This window comes from Notolabrus celidotus, chromosome 23, assembly GCF_009762535.1.
Source record: "Notolabrus celidotus isolate fNotCel1 chromosome 23, fNotCel1.pri, whole genome shotgun sequence".
Taxonomy (NCBI): domain Eukaryota; kingdom Metazoa; phylum Chordata; class Actinopteri; order Labriformes; family Labridae; genus Notolabrus; species Notolabrus celidotus.
Window position 1 is genome coordinate 16055048 of NC_048294.1, and position 14608 is coordinate 16069655.

At 39.6% G+C, this 14608-nt stretch overlaps 1 protein-coding gene across 5 annotated transcripts in view; it reads right to left on the reverse strand.

Moving 5' to 3' along the window:
- Positions 1 to 4950: 4950 nt before the first annotated feature.
- The window catches only part of LOC117807403 (sodium/potassium/calcium exchanger 2-like), a 65447-nt gene continuing 55789 nt past the window's right edge, over positions 4951 to 14608 (reverse strand). For all 5 annotated transcript variants that reach the window (XM_034676688.1, XM_034676685.1, XM_034676686.1 and 2 more), the window contains 4 exons: positions 10329 to 10463; positions 10106 to 10195; positions 9644 to 9810; positions 4951 to 7821 (listed from right to left, as the gene is read on the reverse strand). In XM_034676688.1, the coding sequence (XP_034532579.1) occupies positions 7572 to 7821; positions 9644 to 9810; positions 10106 to 10195; positions 10329 to 10463 (642 nt within the window). In that variant the 3' untranslated portion in view covers positions 4951 to 7571. The remainder of the gene's footprint in view (positions 7822 to 9643; positions 9811 to 10105; positions 10196 to 10328; positions 10464 to 14608) is intronic.

Here is a 14608-nt window from a genome sequence, read left to right on the forward strand (position 1 = left end):
GTCCACTTAGATATTTTTAACCAATTAGGATTATGTCTGCTAAACAGACTGAGTTCAGATTACTCAAAATGAGTTACACAGCAGTAGGCTTCTGCATTAGACCACTTAGGATATTTATTAAAACTTTATACTGGCTCCATGCTTTAGTAATTTTTTAGTTTTATTCAGCCTATTTTAGTGTTGTGTTTTCTCATGAGGTCCTGTCTATAGGTCTTCTTTGTCTTGTCTGGGTGTCAAATGGGTTCTTAGTGTGATGCCCTGCCATTCTATTGTCACTTTTATTTATACTCCTGAATGACTAAAGCTGTACCAACGGCAAGGCTATGGTACTACTGTCATAAGGATTAACCATTGACTGTTGAATGATAGACACAAAAAGTAGAGGAATCAGAATTAAAAAGAAACTATAATTACAAAAAGTCACACTGATATGTTGATAAATAAAAGAATAGTTATTCAACTCTATGCCAATTTTGGACTCCAATAAGGTGACCTAGTGAAGTTACTTTTGAACGGACAAATCTTAACAGGATACACTTAAAAAATATGGATGTAGATTAGACATAAAGTTGATTAGATTTGACATGGCACCTAATAAATAGACATAGGGTCACACTCTGTGCAAACCCCAGGGTTGTTTGTAGAAACAGAATTCACATCCAAGTGATTACTTTACAAATGATACCTAACATTTACGCAGTCAGCAGCTTATATTTCGAGCACACACCTCACAATTAATGCAGACTATGAAACAAATAGTACAGATCTCATCATGATCATGTTTGACTTAACTTCGTCTTTTTACTTTCTAAAAATTCTGCTTTTATTTTTAAATCTTAGTCATCCCTCGACTGTTAGTCTTCATGTCTCATTCTGTATGAATTGCAGTGAAAGCAAATGTCGACAGAAAGACATGAATCATGACCACACATGGTTACATGAGACTCACAAAATCTTTGTCACTCACATAATAGAACTTTTTCAAAGAGTCCAAATTAAGCTCGATATTTTTAATCTCCGGTTTCCATTGAATCATACGGGGATGTTAATTTACTGATCATCTCTCATCCTAGTTTGCTCACAAAACATGCTTGTTTTGTTTAATTTTTAAAACTTCATTTTACATTTTATTACTATACTAAATATTCTCCTGTCATCAAGACATAAAGACACATACACAACTACACTGACCTACAAACTTTCAAATCCCAGCTCAAAACTCACCTCCTCAGAATTGCCTTTAACTGTTAATGTTTTTATAGTCCCTGTGTTTCTATTTTGTTTCTTTTATTCTGTCTTTTAATTTGTGAAGTGTCTTTGAGTTTTTTGAAAAACACTATATAAATAAAATGTATTATTTGTATTATTATTAGAGTAACCCTGACCTGCATGGCACATTCAACACATATTTAGCAACGCTATATTTAATGTCCCACAAAAAAGTCTTTAAATGGGTTCTTAGACTTACCATCATGTCATCCAAACGTGTAGAAGATCCAGAATTTTTAACAAAATGCATTTTAAACTCTCAAACAGCATCCATTAAAACACAGTCACCGAATAAGCAACATTTCCTTCAGACAAATGGTGATGCTTTGTCTTTTACACCATCAACTGGAATTTTTTTTTAAGTGTACATTTTCAGGGTTTGGTCCCCAGTGATGACTCGTCTTGACTCACTGAAGCTGTAACAGAGGACAGACATGTTCAGGGTCTGTTTCCAGAGAAAGGCTCGGGATGCAGTCATTTGGAGTATCAAGAAAATGATGTAAAATGCCTGGAAGAATGAAACACACTTCTTGGGAAAGATCAAAAAGATTAGATAGTAAAAATGCTATGGGCAATTATCTACGTCCAGTTGGCAGGAAAATACTGGGGAATTCTGTCCCTGCAAAGGAATTATAACCACAAACAACACAAGAAATGCATTGGCACGCTACCTTCATGCTTCACTTCATTTATGTATTGTTTACATTCCTTGAGTATTTTCAAAAAAATAATTTTTATTGTGTTTGGACATTTTAACCCCATTCCTTCCATCAGAACCATCTTTTTGTAAGAACACACAAAGCATGATATCAAAGCAGATACCAGCAGGAACCAACATGTGAGACAAAGAGACAAAGCATTGACTCATGTTATGTCGACAATCAGTTCAGCATAAATATGAGTATTACAGTGATTGGAAAGCTATAGTCACAATTCTGTGGAATGACAGAAGTTATTTCATTGAGTCACAATTTTAGGCAGGTGGAGGAGTATCAGCTGTCTCAGTAATGATTCCATCATCATTGTTCTCAATCATATGGAGGTGTCTCATTTTAAACACCAGAGGGCGCCCCATTCCTTAACTAGCCTTGAAGTGTTCAGGATGGTTACATCAGAGGTGAAGAAAGGCCAGTTACTGATCTTGTGTTAAGAATCTTGTTCTTGTATTTAGAGTCCTAGTTGCCATTTCAATTCTCATTAGAGGGGACCTCAGTTTAAAACTGATGCTGAAAATCATATTTTATATGTTTCTGTTGAAATTTCAGTCAAATTTTTCAGTAAAAGCAATCAGGAGTAACTGATTCCTGCTGCAGATAATTAAGAGAAGCTTGTAGTTTTAGAAAAAGCGAAAAAAAAAAAACCCAAGAACTCTGCAGGCAAGGTGAGCGCACTACATTTTCTGCCTGATTTAGCACAGATCAAACTGTTTTTATTCATTGAAAAGATGCTCAAACTGACTTTATGCATGATGTGTTGTTTATGTGTTGTGTGAAAAAATAATATGTGAATTAGAACAAGCATTACTGCAGAACATGAAAACAGCACTCCCTATTTCAAGCCCCAAATTTGGCAGTTTGATGGTTGCCATTTTGATTTGAGATTTTTTTTTTTTTAGAAGGAATTGACCATATTTGGAAGAAAGGGTGGAGCTAGTGAGGATTAAGGGGAGGGGTTAGTAAACAGGTTGTGTGTGTATTTTTCACTCACTGTCTAGACCCCCAATTTACTAATATGTTTTCTGTTTGAGCGTAAAAACTTCCATACACCGATCAGAGGATTGATTGTCACACATATTTTTCGTGTTAGTCAACTATCTGTTTTGTAATAATTGTCCTGATGCATTGTGGGAAACTTTGACTCCACTTTAATTTCTATTAAACATTCATAATGCTCGGCCTAGCTTGTTTCGCAAGGTGACGGCCTATTTACAATGCTGCCTAGCAATGTTAAATATAATGCATTTACCCAATACATGAACAGCTGACTCCTTACAGTATGTCTTAGTGTGATGCAGAGGTAACCAGTCAACCACAAGTCAACCAGGCCCTAAACACAATTATTATTATACTTTATTGAACATTTCTGAAACTAGTGGTAAAGACCACTCACCAGGAAACCTTTCATAAAATAACTGAGGAGAGGAATCCTTTTCTGATAGACTCTTTCACAGTTTGCCCAAGCGGCAAACTCCGGTCTCAAACGATGAAGCCAATGCGGAAGTGATATAAACTGCAATACATCGAAAATCCGCTTGAGGCTGGCTGCAGAAACACCGGAAACCACATAGATATGAATGGGAAAAAGACGATCTTTGCAGCATTAATAAACATGTTTACAGCCTGGTTCAAAAAACGGCTTGGCCCTACAACGCTAATCTCTCTAATGGCATACACTGTACGGGGGGTGAATTTTTTTCTAACGTGACGGTTAAGAAGATATTAAGATTATGAGTTTTGCCCAAATAAGGACATGAGTGACGTGAATCCCGGTCGGGAACACACAGCCATTGGCTAAGAGACTCACACTACGTCACACTCTGCCTAGTTGAGTTCCGCATTACCAATATGGCTGCTGCCGTCGATTTGCTTCAAAACAGCTCTCAGGAACAGATGGGTGACGTCACGGATACTACGTCCATATTTTTTACAGTCTATGAGTTTGCCTTTTTGTTGCATCCTGTGGAAATCCCCCTGCTGGCCATTAGAAAGAATGCAAGTTGAACACACTAGAAAAAATAAACACAGGCATTGTTGCATATTTGAATTATCATCTTTATTTGTTTTATTATATACTTTGTGTTTTTACATAAAGAGACATATTTCTTTTACACATATAGATTATATGGTTAATTTCTATCTGTATATATGTACACCTTAAATAAATCTTACATTAACACCAAGAAAAAAAAACATTTACAGTGCAAGAATGTTCGTTAGTGGTCAACTTTCACAGTTGCTTACTGCGGTAAATCTCAATCAGTGCCAAGCTCACATGCTCAACTAGTTTGCCTTTGAATTCGTCTTTTTGTTTTTTCTTACCTTTTAAAGGGGACTTTGAAGAAGAAAGAAAACTATTTTATTGACAGAAATAGTATGGAAGTGTAAAGGTTGGGTATGAACACATGCCAGTAGTTGTTAAAAGTCAGCCAAACTTTACTGAACAACCTCTTGACCTGTAATGCTTATTTTCTGCCCTGCAGAGTTAGATGAGAAGGTTTAAACCACTCCTATGTCCGTGTGGTTAACATGAAGCTGCCACAAACAACAAGCCAGTATCAATGATCGAAAACGTAAACAGCTAGCTAGTTTGCTAACTTGGCTTTCTTGTCTGCAAATAACCCCTGTAAAAACCAGGCCTCTTTTTTAACACTTTGGTTCATATACTGGATAACAAACTACTGTTCCTGGATTCGATAGTAAGCTTTAGGGGTACTTTTTGGAGGGCGGGGCGTATGAGGAAATAGCTAGGCTAGCTAGTTTCCTTATATTCTGAGCTAACTGGGTGCTCGCTCTCGCTTCATATTTACAACACTGTCATTAAATTGGCTTTTATCTTTTCATCTTCAACTCTGGAAAAGAGCAAAAAAATGTGCATTTTACAAATGTCCTCATTCCTTGAAAGGGAAGGGCGAGTAGAAACTTGAGGTGAGGTGTGATCACCAAGGAGAGTGTGTGGGCGCTATGAAAGTGAGAGTGATTTTAATGGGGAATGTGCACAAGAGAGTTTGACAAAGTACATGAGTCATCATAGAGGCCTTGAGTTAACTCTTTGAATCTGGCATGTGGAAATATACTGTACAGAAGCACAACACCTATGAGTAACATGAAGTTGGTTGACACGATTTCTTTTTTTTCTGTGAAGCCTCTGCCATTTGTCAGAAAACATTGTAGCATGGATAACTCCAGCTGTTGTTAAGAGATTTGGTCTTTAAAGTCCTCTTTTTTGTACCACAACCTCACAGGCATGTATACAGTAATGTGCTAACGAGATGTTAAGTAGTCGTAAAATACAGTGTAATGTATGCCATAAAGATGTAAGGTAGTCTAAATGAGCGCTCTTGTGTGTTTTTGCTCAATAATACTATGATACATTAGGACCACCATAATATTACTGAGCTTTCCATCCATCCTTACAAAAAAGGAAATATTTTAAGTGAATAAAATACACGTGTGAAACATTAGTTCTTGCAAAAAAAATAAAAATAAAACAGGTGTTTCATATTTACAAAGTAAAACCAATGTGTTCTTGGTGTTTCCTTCTGAATGGATGCATAAGAGTGAACATACATAGTTGGTCTAAGCTCAGCTGTACAGTCCGTGGGTAACCAGCCCAGATTCCTCACATGCATTTTTCCTCACACATTCAGAGAATCTATATACTATTATTTTACAGTTCTACTAAGCTGCTGTACAGAGGCTGTGTTGAGGTAAAGCGGGTGTTTCTGGCCAGCTCTAACAAGAAGGGGCTGCGGAGAAATGGCCCCCCCCCCACCTTTTCTTGTGGGGGTTTCGGACCACGTCAGGACAAGGGGACGACGCAAAGACGACACGCACACACACATACACACATACACACACACACACACACACACACACACACACACACACACACACACACACACGGTATATTGCTGTTAAATCTGTGATTTCCACATTCTATGTAGCTTAAAGAGAGATTGTGTTCAGGTTTTATATTTCCAGTATAAAACACAGATTGGTGTATATTTTTTTGCAGTTAGTTGCAAAATACTGGTAGTATTTTCCTCTATTCATAGATAAATATAAGGGATGGTTATTGTGTGATGACTTCAAATGCAGACCGCACACATGCACACAAAAGCACCTTTGATTAGAAAAGAAATTGCACAAGTTTGATAGATATCATTGACCATACATGTTGACATTTTCTACATAGAGACTTTGCAGTGGTTTGCGTTAAGAAGTTATGAAACATGTTGGAGAACGTGTACATTTTGGTTTACAACTTCTTAAATAATGGTTGGTATTATTCACCTCCAAGTGTCTATTTTTACATGCAGTTGACTCCTTAAAACTACTAACCAGGAGCTTGACTAGCCGGTGAGTTGAGCCCAGTTCTACAGTGAACAAAGCACTACACATTGACTAATCTAAATCAACCATGACGCTTAAACACTGTTTTATGTTTTTTCTCAAATGTATTATTCTGACATTGACTTCAATAAGGAACTTCAATGAGCCTAAAGTACTCATGCTGTTTTTTCAAACCAGTGAAGGATACTCAAGGCTAGCATATATTTTTAGAGGCTAAACTTCAGTTAGGTTTTTTTTCTTGGCTTTGTCATTCGGTGCGTGTGAAGCATGAAAAGTTCTGCACAATCAGGATGCGTTAAGAGGTGAAAGAAAACAGAAGCAGATTGTAGAGATGACTATGTGAACTAATCCTGCTACAGTACTTCTACTGCTACTTCTACGTATATCATGAAAAGGAATCCAAAAATTAAAAAGAGAAGAATCCTCTGAAGAGACATTCAGCGGTGAAAAACATCCGGCAGGGTGGAAAGGGAGCTTGAACTCGTCATTCAGACCGAGCACATGATGAATTTGCAAAAATGAAATAACAAAGAAGTTTGTCTGCCCAGCAAAATGAGTGTTTTTGTCCATTGCCGCTTAGGTGCAAAGCCAAAGGAGTCTCTTTGCTCGATACCATTAGAAAGGAAACACATATGGAGCAAATCTTCATCCACACAGTCTGCTATTTCCTCACCAACTATTCTTGATCACTCTACTGGCGACAGTCTCAGTCTGTGTTCACATATGCTCAAATCTCAGCTCAGCCACTGCATTTCTTATGAAGAGTTTCAGACAGTGCATCTCTTGTTTTTCCCCCAAAGTTCACAGGAGGTAATCCTCCTCAACCCATCAGGTGTAGTCTTGATTCCAGCTCATCTAGTGACACTATTGGCATGCATAATGCTTCTATATATGGCTGGTACACCCACAACCCCCCTCACCTGCCAATCAAATAACAATAATATTAATAAATAGAAATCCACTCAGGTTGGGCCTAAGCTAAACTAGCCAAGCCAAAGTCTTGCGCTCTTGTTGGTTTCATCCCTCCCCGCCACCACCTGCTAACTGAAAATAAAGGTAGATTCCGTATTCTTTATGTAATTCTCTCCTCCGGCCATGCGTGGTCTTCTCTTACTCCTGGGGTAAAGGATCACGTGGGTCAGGTGAGAGCGATGGCAGACAAGAAGGATGGTTGTGTTGGTGGTTGTTTGTGGTAGTGACGAGGAAGAGGAAGCGGGTCCTCGGAGGTCCTCACACAGACACGGGACAAGTGATGACTTTGTCCTCCAGCATGACACTGACCACCAGGAAGACGAAGTACAGCATGAACATGATGAAGCCGAGCAGCTTGCTCATGCGCCACTTGCAGGCGGCGATGGAGATGATGACGAAGAGGAGCATGAGGAAGAGGAGCACGATGGCACAAAAGAGGCCATTGGAGCTGACCTGCACTGGCTTCATGCCACTGAAGAAGGACCAGAGGAGCCAGGGAAACGGCAGTCTGTGGATACACAAACACACAGCACATACTTGAACCTTTAAACTCACCCACAAAGATATCAAACAAGAAGTCAAAGAAAGTGTTCTGAGGGGGGAAACTGTTATGTTTGACAGCAGACATTACCCCAGTCATGGACACTGGCAAATTTCACATTCTGAGCCAGAGTCTGTGTATTAGGGATCAGCAAGGGGAGCTGTGGATCGACATCCAACTCCATCCGCTAACCAAAACACACATTTAACTTTAACTCTAACTCTTTATTGTATCCCATAAAAATCTAGAATCGTGAAAAAGTACTTTTTTTGTTGTAACTAAAAATAAGTAAAGTAATTTCATATAAAGTAATCTAATATTTTGAGATATGTATTTAATATTTTTGCTATGGCCATAATTACCAAAATCAATATAGAAAAATGCTTGAACATTTTAGTTAACGTGATAAGAATATGTTAATTTTCACTTTCTAAAAAAACAATGGAAAATGTTGAACTTTTTGCTGATATTCATTTTGTGTGAGATTCATGAGTACCCTAGCCACTCGGTAGGGGGCTTCACTTTTGGGGGGCTGTCATGTCATCTACCTTTTAATACCCTCTATGAGCCCAGGCGACAAATGGTGAAAAGCCCAGGGTAAAAAGAGGAGATCATCCAAATGGTTATGTTGTGCGCTCAGACAGCCGGCGGCCCAGGTTCAATTCCAGTAATTCCCCACTCTCTCCCGGTTTCCTACCCTATCCACTGTCCTATCTTCTATAAATAAAGCAGAAAAAGCCCCAAAATATAAATTTACAAAAAAGTGGAGACCTGAGGGGGTTATTATTGACATGAAGATAACCACACTCATCAGAGAGTGGTGTAATGCGCAACTATTACTTAAACAAAACCAAATTGAAGAACAACTCAGTAGTGGCTGAAGTTTGGCTGTTCTTCAGTATCCTTCCTCACCCTGCAGCACAGGTATGCTGTAATGTGAGGTGCATAGCAGTGTGTTACAACAGCCACATTCCTATGCACATAATCACAATATTTTTAGCCTATCGTTACATCACAAAGGAAATGAAAGACTTTAAATGCAGCTCTGCTTTGTAATTCAAGCACAATACAAGCTGATTGTGCGGTTAGTGTATTGTAACAGAGCCGCTCTGCAATCAGCATGTGAAATCTAATGCTGAACTGGATATTATAGCAGGAACAATCTTAACTCATTGTGTTTCAGGTATAAAACAATCTCTAGAAGAACAGTGTCAGTGCACTGTGACACCCTTGTTAGGCGTGGTTACTGGTGCTATGAGAGCTAGATATATTTTTTAAATGTTTCCATACCAGCTGCAAGACATCAAAATTGTAGCATTACAACTTTAGACAGTCATGGCTATAATCCTGGCTCTCTTCATTCACACTTAAAGATATTCTGTGCTGCTGTGTAGTTAGTAATAACACACCTTTAAGCGTTTATTACAGTAATAACTGGTTTATATTGATTCAAATAGTTAGATTTTCTCCAGTTCATTTCTAATGTCTGCAACTGAAGCAATACTGCATACACAAGTTATGTTTCCATCTGTCTTGCACCTTTGTGGCCTAAAACTCAAAATCCTGATCACTTAGAAGTTTAATTGTATAATGAGGTCTCAACCTGGGCACACTGAGACTTACACAAAGCTCAAGTTTTCCAATCATATGTGACTTTTGTAAAATCTCATGCATAAAACTCAACAGTTGCAGGATGAAAAGAGTGACCCGAATTTCTTATGGTCATAGTGTGAAATATTGTATCACCAAAGTATATAGATTAGTCTATGTCAATCAAATCTTGTCATACCCGACAGTGATGTCAAAGATGTTGGAGCCGACAGAGCTGGATACTGCCATATCCCCCAGACCTTTGCGTGCCACGATAACACTGGTGATGAGGTCAGGGATGGAGGTTCCAGCTGCTAATATAGTCAGGCCCATAATCTCCTCTGTAATCCCGATGGTCTCTCCAACCTGCAAAAAAAAAAAAAAAAAAGTAATAAGAAAAAAAGGAAACTCAGCTTAGGGGTAAATAAAAAAACCTAATCTTTTGTTCTGACTATTTTTAATTTCCTTGTAATGCTTGGGAGGCAATGGAGGTCTAAAAATCTTCCATCATGATTATGAGAGTTATTATTGTAGTGTAATTATTTAAGAGTAGGATTATATAATATAGTTTCATTTTAAAAGTTAAGGATAGGAAACAGAAAAGACAACTTCATTGTGTCTTCTTTTTTTTGGCAAGGGTTATGCTTGTATGATTGTGTACCTGGTGAGCCCACCACACCATTAGGTAGGAGAAGACTGCAATCCAGGTGATGGAACCTAGGAAGGTGATGGGGAAGAACTTCTTTGCAGACTGGAAATAGAAGAAAAAAGGAGGGAGGAAATAGTAGATTAAGAGGCAAAATAAAGAGTCTACATTTAGCCAGATCAAGCTGATCAAAGTCTAATTTTTGACATTTTGGGCGGGTAAACTTTGTCTCACACACCTGTTTCCTGACGTCAGGTAATGTTAGCCACAAAGGGAGGACGATCGGCATGATTAAGAGGTAGGTGAAACGCTTGCGGGCGGACTCGGGCCAGGACAGGCTCAGAGGCTGGTCCTCCTCCTCTTCATCCTCTGCCTGAGGAAACACCAGAGAACAGAGCCAGTAGAAGGAGATATAGGTGACAAAACACATCATATTGGGTAATATCTTATTTTCAGCCCCACACAAGGGGTCTCATGTTTAGGTATCTACATCAGGCATTATAGGGGTCTCATATTTTTTTCCCTTACTTGCATCTTTTCCTTGTGTCTTAGTTGCTCCCAGCAGAGATGCCCAAAGAGACGCAAGGAAATGAAGACGGTAGAGAAGGAACGAGGAAATATGTTTGTGTTACCTATTTAATAAAACACCTGCACATGAAGAACAACCCATGAGGTGTTTGTGTGAACTACTCAAAACCAGACCATTTATCTGTTACACTACTGATATTAGACTGTAGCACTAATTATTTTAGTTGGATAGTAAATCAGTAAACAGATCAGATAAGACTCAAGAGTGACAAGCTGTTATATTGATTTTATTAAATTTATGCTCAATATTTTATTCTTAATATTCATGTCAGACTTTTTAAAATTCCAGTTCATCACATACTGACTGTTCAGAAACTCATGTGTTTATGATCTATTTTAAGGTCCGTCTTTTATCAATTATTGAAATCTAGTGATATGAAGTTTTATTGAAGTCAGATCTGCTGCAGCATCCAATCAAAAGACTAATATTTGATACGGGGGCGTGTCAGACATTTAGAGTTAGTTATCTTTACTCATCATTTCTCATATTTCCCTCCTCTCTCTTCAATCCTTTTACTCTGAGCAGCAATAAGAGCTTTTTTTCTGTATCAGGCTGCAAACGTGCTTATATCTGCTTTAAAAATTAGCATTTTAATATAGGACTATATGGGGATTCCTTGGTACTTGGAGTCCCCTAAATTGGACACTTAAGGTTTCAGCATTACCTTCATTTTTTATCACCAGGTTTCTACCTGCAATGATGCAGTGTAATCTCTTGATGTTTATTGTACCAGGTGGGAGCTGATATCAGGTAGATTTATGCTGAGTCATGCTTTTTGCTTGTTTCTTCAGGGGAAAAATTCATTACAATCCAAGTGTCTCCTCCACCTTGATAACTCGTCTCATTGGGACACACCTCTCCATAGCAACTGCCCATTGAGGCAGGAGGCACGCTTGCAGCAGCAGCAGCACTTCAGGAGGAAAAAAAAAAGACAGCTCCGAGGTCTGCAGAAAACGATGGCAGGACCTGGATGTGCATGTGTCTTTGCTCTGCCGTGACGTGACCTTAAGACAGAGGAGTCTGATGACTGTGATTTGGGAGATTGCAGCAAGGCCTAAGGGGCTCAGCCTCTTCAGTCATCAGGGGCTCATCACTGCTGACTGCTGACACTGCTGCACAGAGGCTGTTACCCCCTCCAACCCCTCCCCACCCCACCAGACCCCCTGGGGTCTGATTGGACTTGCCACTGGAATGCAAAGTGTGTCAAAGAGCATCGCCTCTCTGCAGATCAGCGTCACAGAGGCCAGTGTGTGAAGGCAACAGTAAGGATTATATTTTCATTTGTGGCATTAACCTGCGTTACCTGTTCATTTTTTCCAGACTCTCAAACATTATGGTACTTTAAATCTTTAAAGGGACAACAACAAAGCCTTCTGAGAATGGAAAGATGTCTTGGGTCCCTTTGTTTCCAATTAAACAGGATGCTTTGGAGCCATGGGGACCTGCACAGACAGGTTGACACAGGCAGATGTGAGCAGAGCACACTGATGACCATAAATTTGTATCTTGCACCTTTGAGAACAAGATTAGCCAATGTGTTAGAAAAACAACAGGCCACAAAACTGTGACAGAAACACAAATCACACAGCAGAAAAGCTGGGTTTTTTTTCTTATTATTAATAAAAATACATTTTCTTGTGAAAAACATTGAGCCTTCATAGCTTCAATCCCATCAGCCAATCATACTCATAGCAAGAAGCAGAAATCTTCAAACATGGCGACTGTACAAATCATGAATCATATGGAGCTTATCCTGCTGTGACAGCCGCTGCTGGTGAGGACTGCCTGGTAACCTTGGTAATCAGAGCTGCCAAACAAAAGACAGTGCTTGCATCACTTATGCTCGGCATTCTGATTTCTCCTCCTCTTTACAGCCAGATGGCTGCATTGTTGTCTGTTAAAAGAGCTGAAAGCAAAAACTGGAGTCTTTTGGAGGTTAATCTTTTAATCAAATCTACTTCTTATTTTCATTGTAAAGTTTTAACTCCTGTGTTATTGTGTCCTGATTGAAGTGTGAGCATGACCAAAATAGTTGAATAAAGTTTCGTCTGATGACCTGACATCACAGTTTGCCCTGCAGCTCTTTTACAGATATGTTGTTCCTGGCTGACACTGCACACTATGAGTCTGTCATCGCTCTATTTATGATTCCCTTTACCTGCTTTCTCTGCTAAAGTCCCCCTCAGTGCCGGGGCTTCCCAACTCTGCCTGAGTTGGTTTCCAAATGCCAGACCCTTGGGGGCCCTTCCTGCCCTATACGGTGTCTCAGTTGGCATCGCTGGCAACTCAGAGCTTAAAGGCACTGACTTTTACCAGACAACACAGAGCTGCGAGGGCAGGCGTGACATTTACCTTTTTTTTTATACTTCCCAGAGGGGAGTGTGTGTGTTGACACCTGGTGTGTGGCAATGCTTTTGATTCTTGTGACCGCACAAAACACATACTGTACGCACAGCTGCACAAGCCTGCATCCTGAGGCAGCTGAATCACTTTGTTGATTTGACTTTTAGTATCATGGAATGGACAGAGAGCAGCTTTAAGCGTGTGGCGATCCAACAGCACAGGTGTTATCCATACACTGTGTATAAAACATAGACATAGCGGATCATTGGTCTGTTAACAATTTTTTCAAGGTTTGCAATTTTAACAGTTGCCATCTTGATTTTTACAGAACCAGTAGGTACCCTGTTTTACTCTAAATGACTAACATACAACATCATCACTCATTTGAAAATACAGGAAACTAGTGATCGGGACCACAAATTCACAAGTAAATCTTTACTGGAACTATAAATCAACTAAGAGAAAGGGTTATTTTCGGACTCGGCTTCACACAACCAGATTTATTTATACAGACCAAGTGGCAACATCTGATGTGGAAGCCAATACAACTGCAATTCTTTGAGTGTCCACTTGAGGTTGGCTCCAAACGTTCACTTTAAAGTAAAAAAAATCAAAAATCAAAATGAAAAATACAAATCATGACAGCTCTACAGAGGGAGAGTATTCTTATAACTCCTCCCTTTAGATTACATTGAGGCTCAAAGTTTTGCATAATTAGGCATAACAATTCATGGCTGATGCCGTTGCAGCTCCCTGTCAGGCAGCCTCAACCCCTCCTCCTTGCTGGTGTTTACAGTAGCCCAAAGATTGGAGTTGGATTTTCCAATATGGCAACCATCATCTTTGGACCACTTTTAGTCTCTTCAGAAACCAATGGGTGATGTCACTGAGACCATAGACATATAAAGAGTAGACGCCGCATTGGCTGCTGGGGCGCAAGAAATACGGCCACCATCTTGGTCTAGTCATCCTACCCATGATCCTACCTGTAAACGTAAACTGAAGCAGCAGAGACTTCAAGATGCCAGAGCACTGTGAGGCAAAATACCTATCATTCAACACATATATCACATATCAGAATATTCTATTACTGTTAAGCCCACAATGAATATCAAAATATGCCAAACCATATGTCCTGTATCATGCCTACATGTATGACGTTTGCAGGAACCCCCCCCCCCCCCCCCCCCCGTATGAAAATCAGTTTAGTATTCAACGAGTTGTGATGGATTAAATGCGCTGACACTTAATTGCGCCTGCCAAACAGATTACACTGAGTGGAGCGGGTGACCGGACCAAGATTGCGGCCCCGCGGCTCGTCAATGTCAATAGGTAGTAGCGGTCGATGCGGCGTCTACTCTTTATATGTCTATGACTGAGACTGAGTCCATGTTTTTATAAAGTCAGTAGTGCAGACAGTAGAGTCGCCCCCTCCTGGCCACTACAACTCAAACCCTAACCCATGAAACTATTGTTTTTGGGCACATGCGTAAGCATTGTTTTGGCTATTGAGACCACAAGTCTGCTTCCACTCCTTATTAACAGTAATGCATCAAAAACCTTCAGAGTGTTTGTGGCCACCTTGT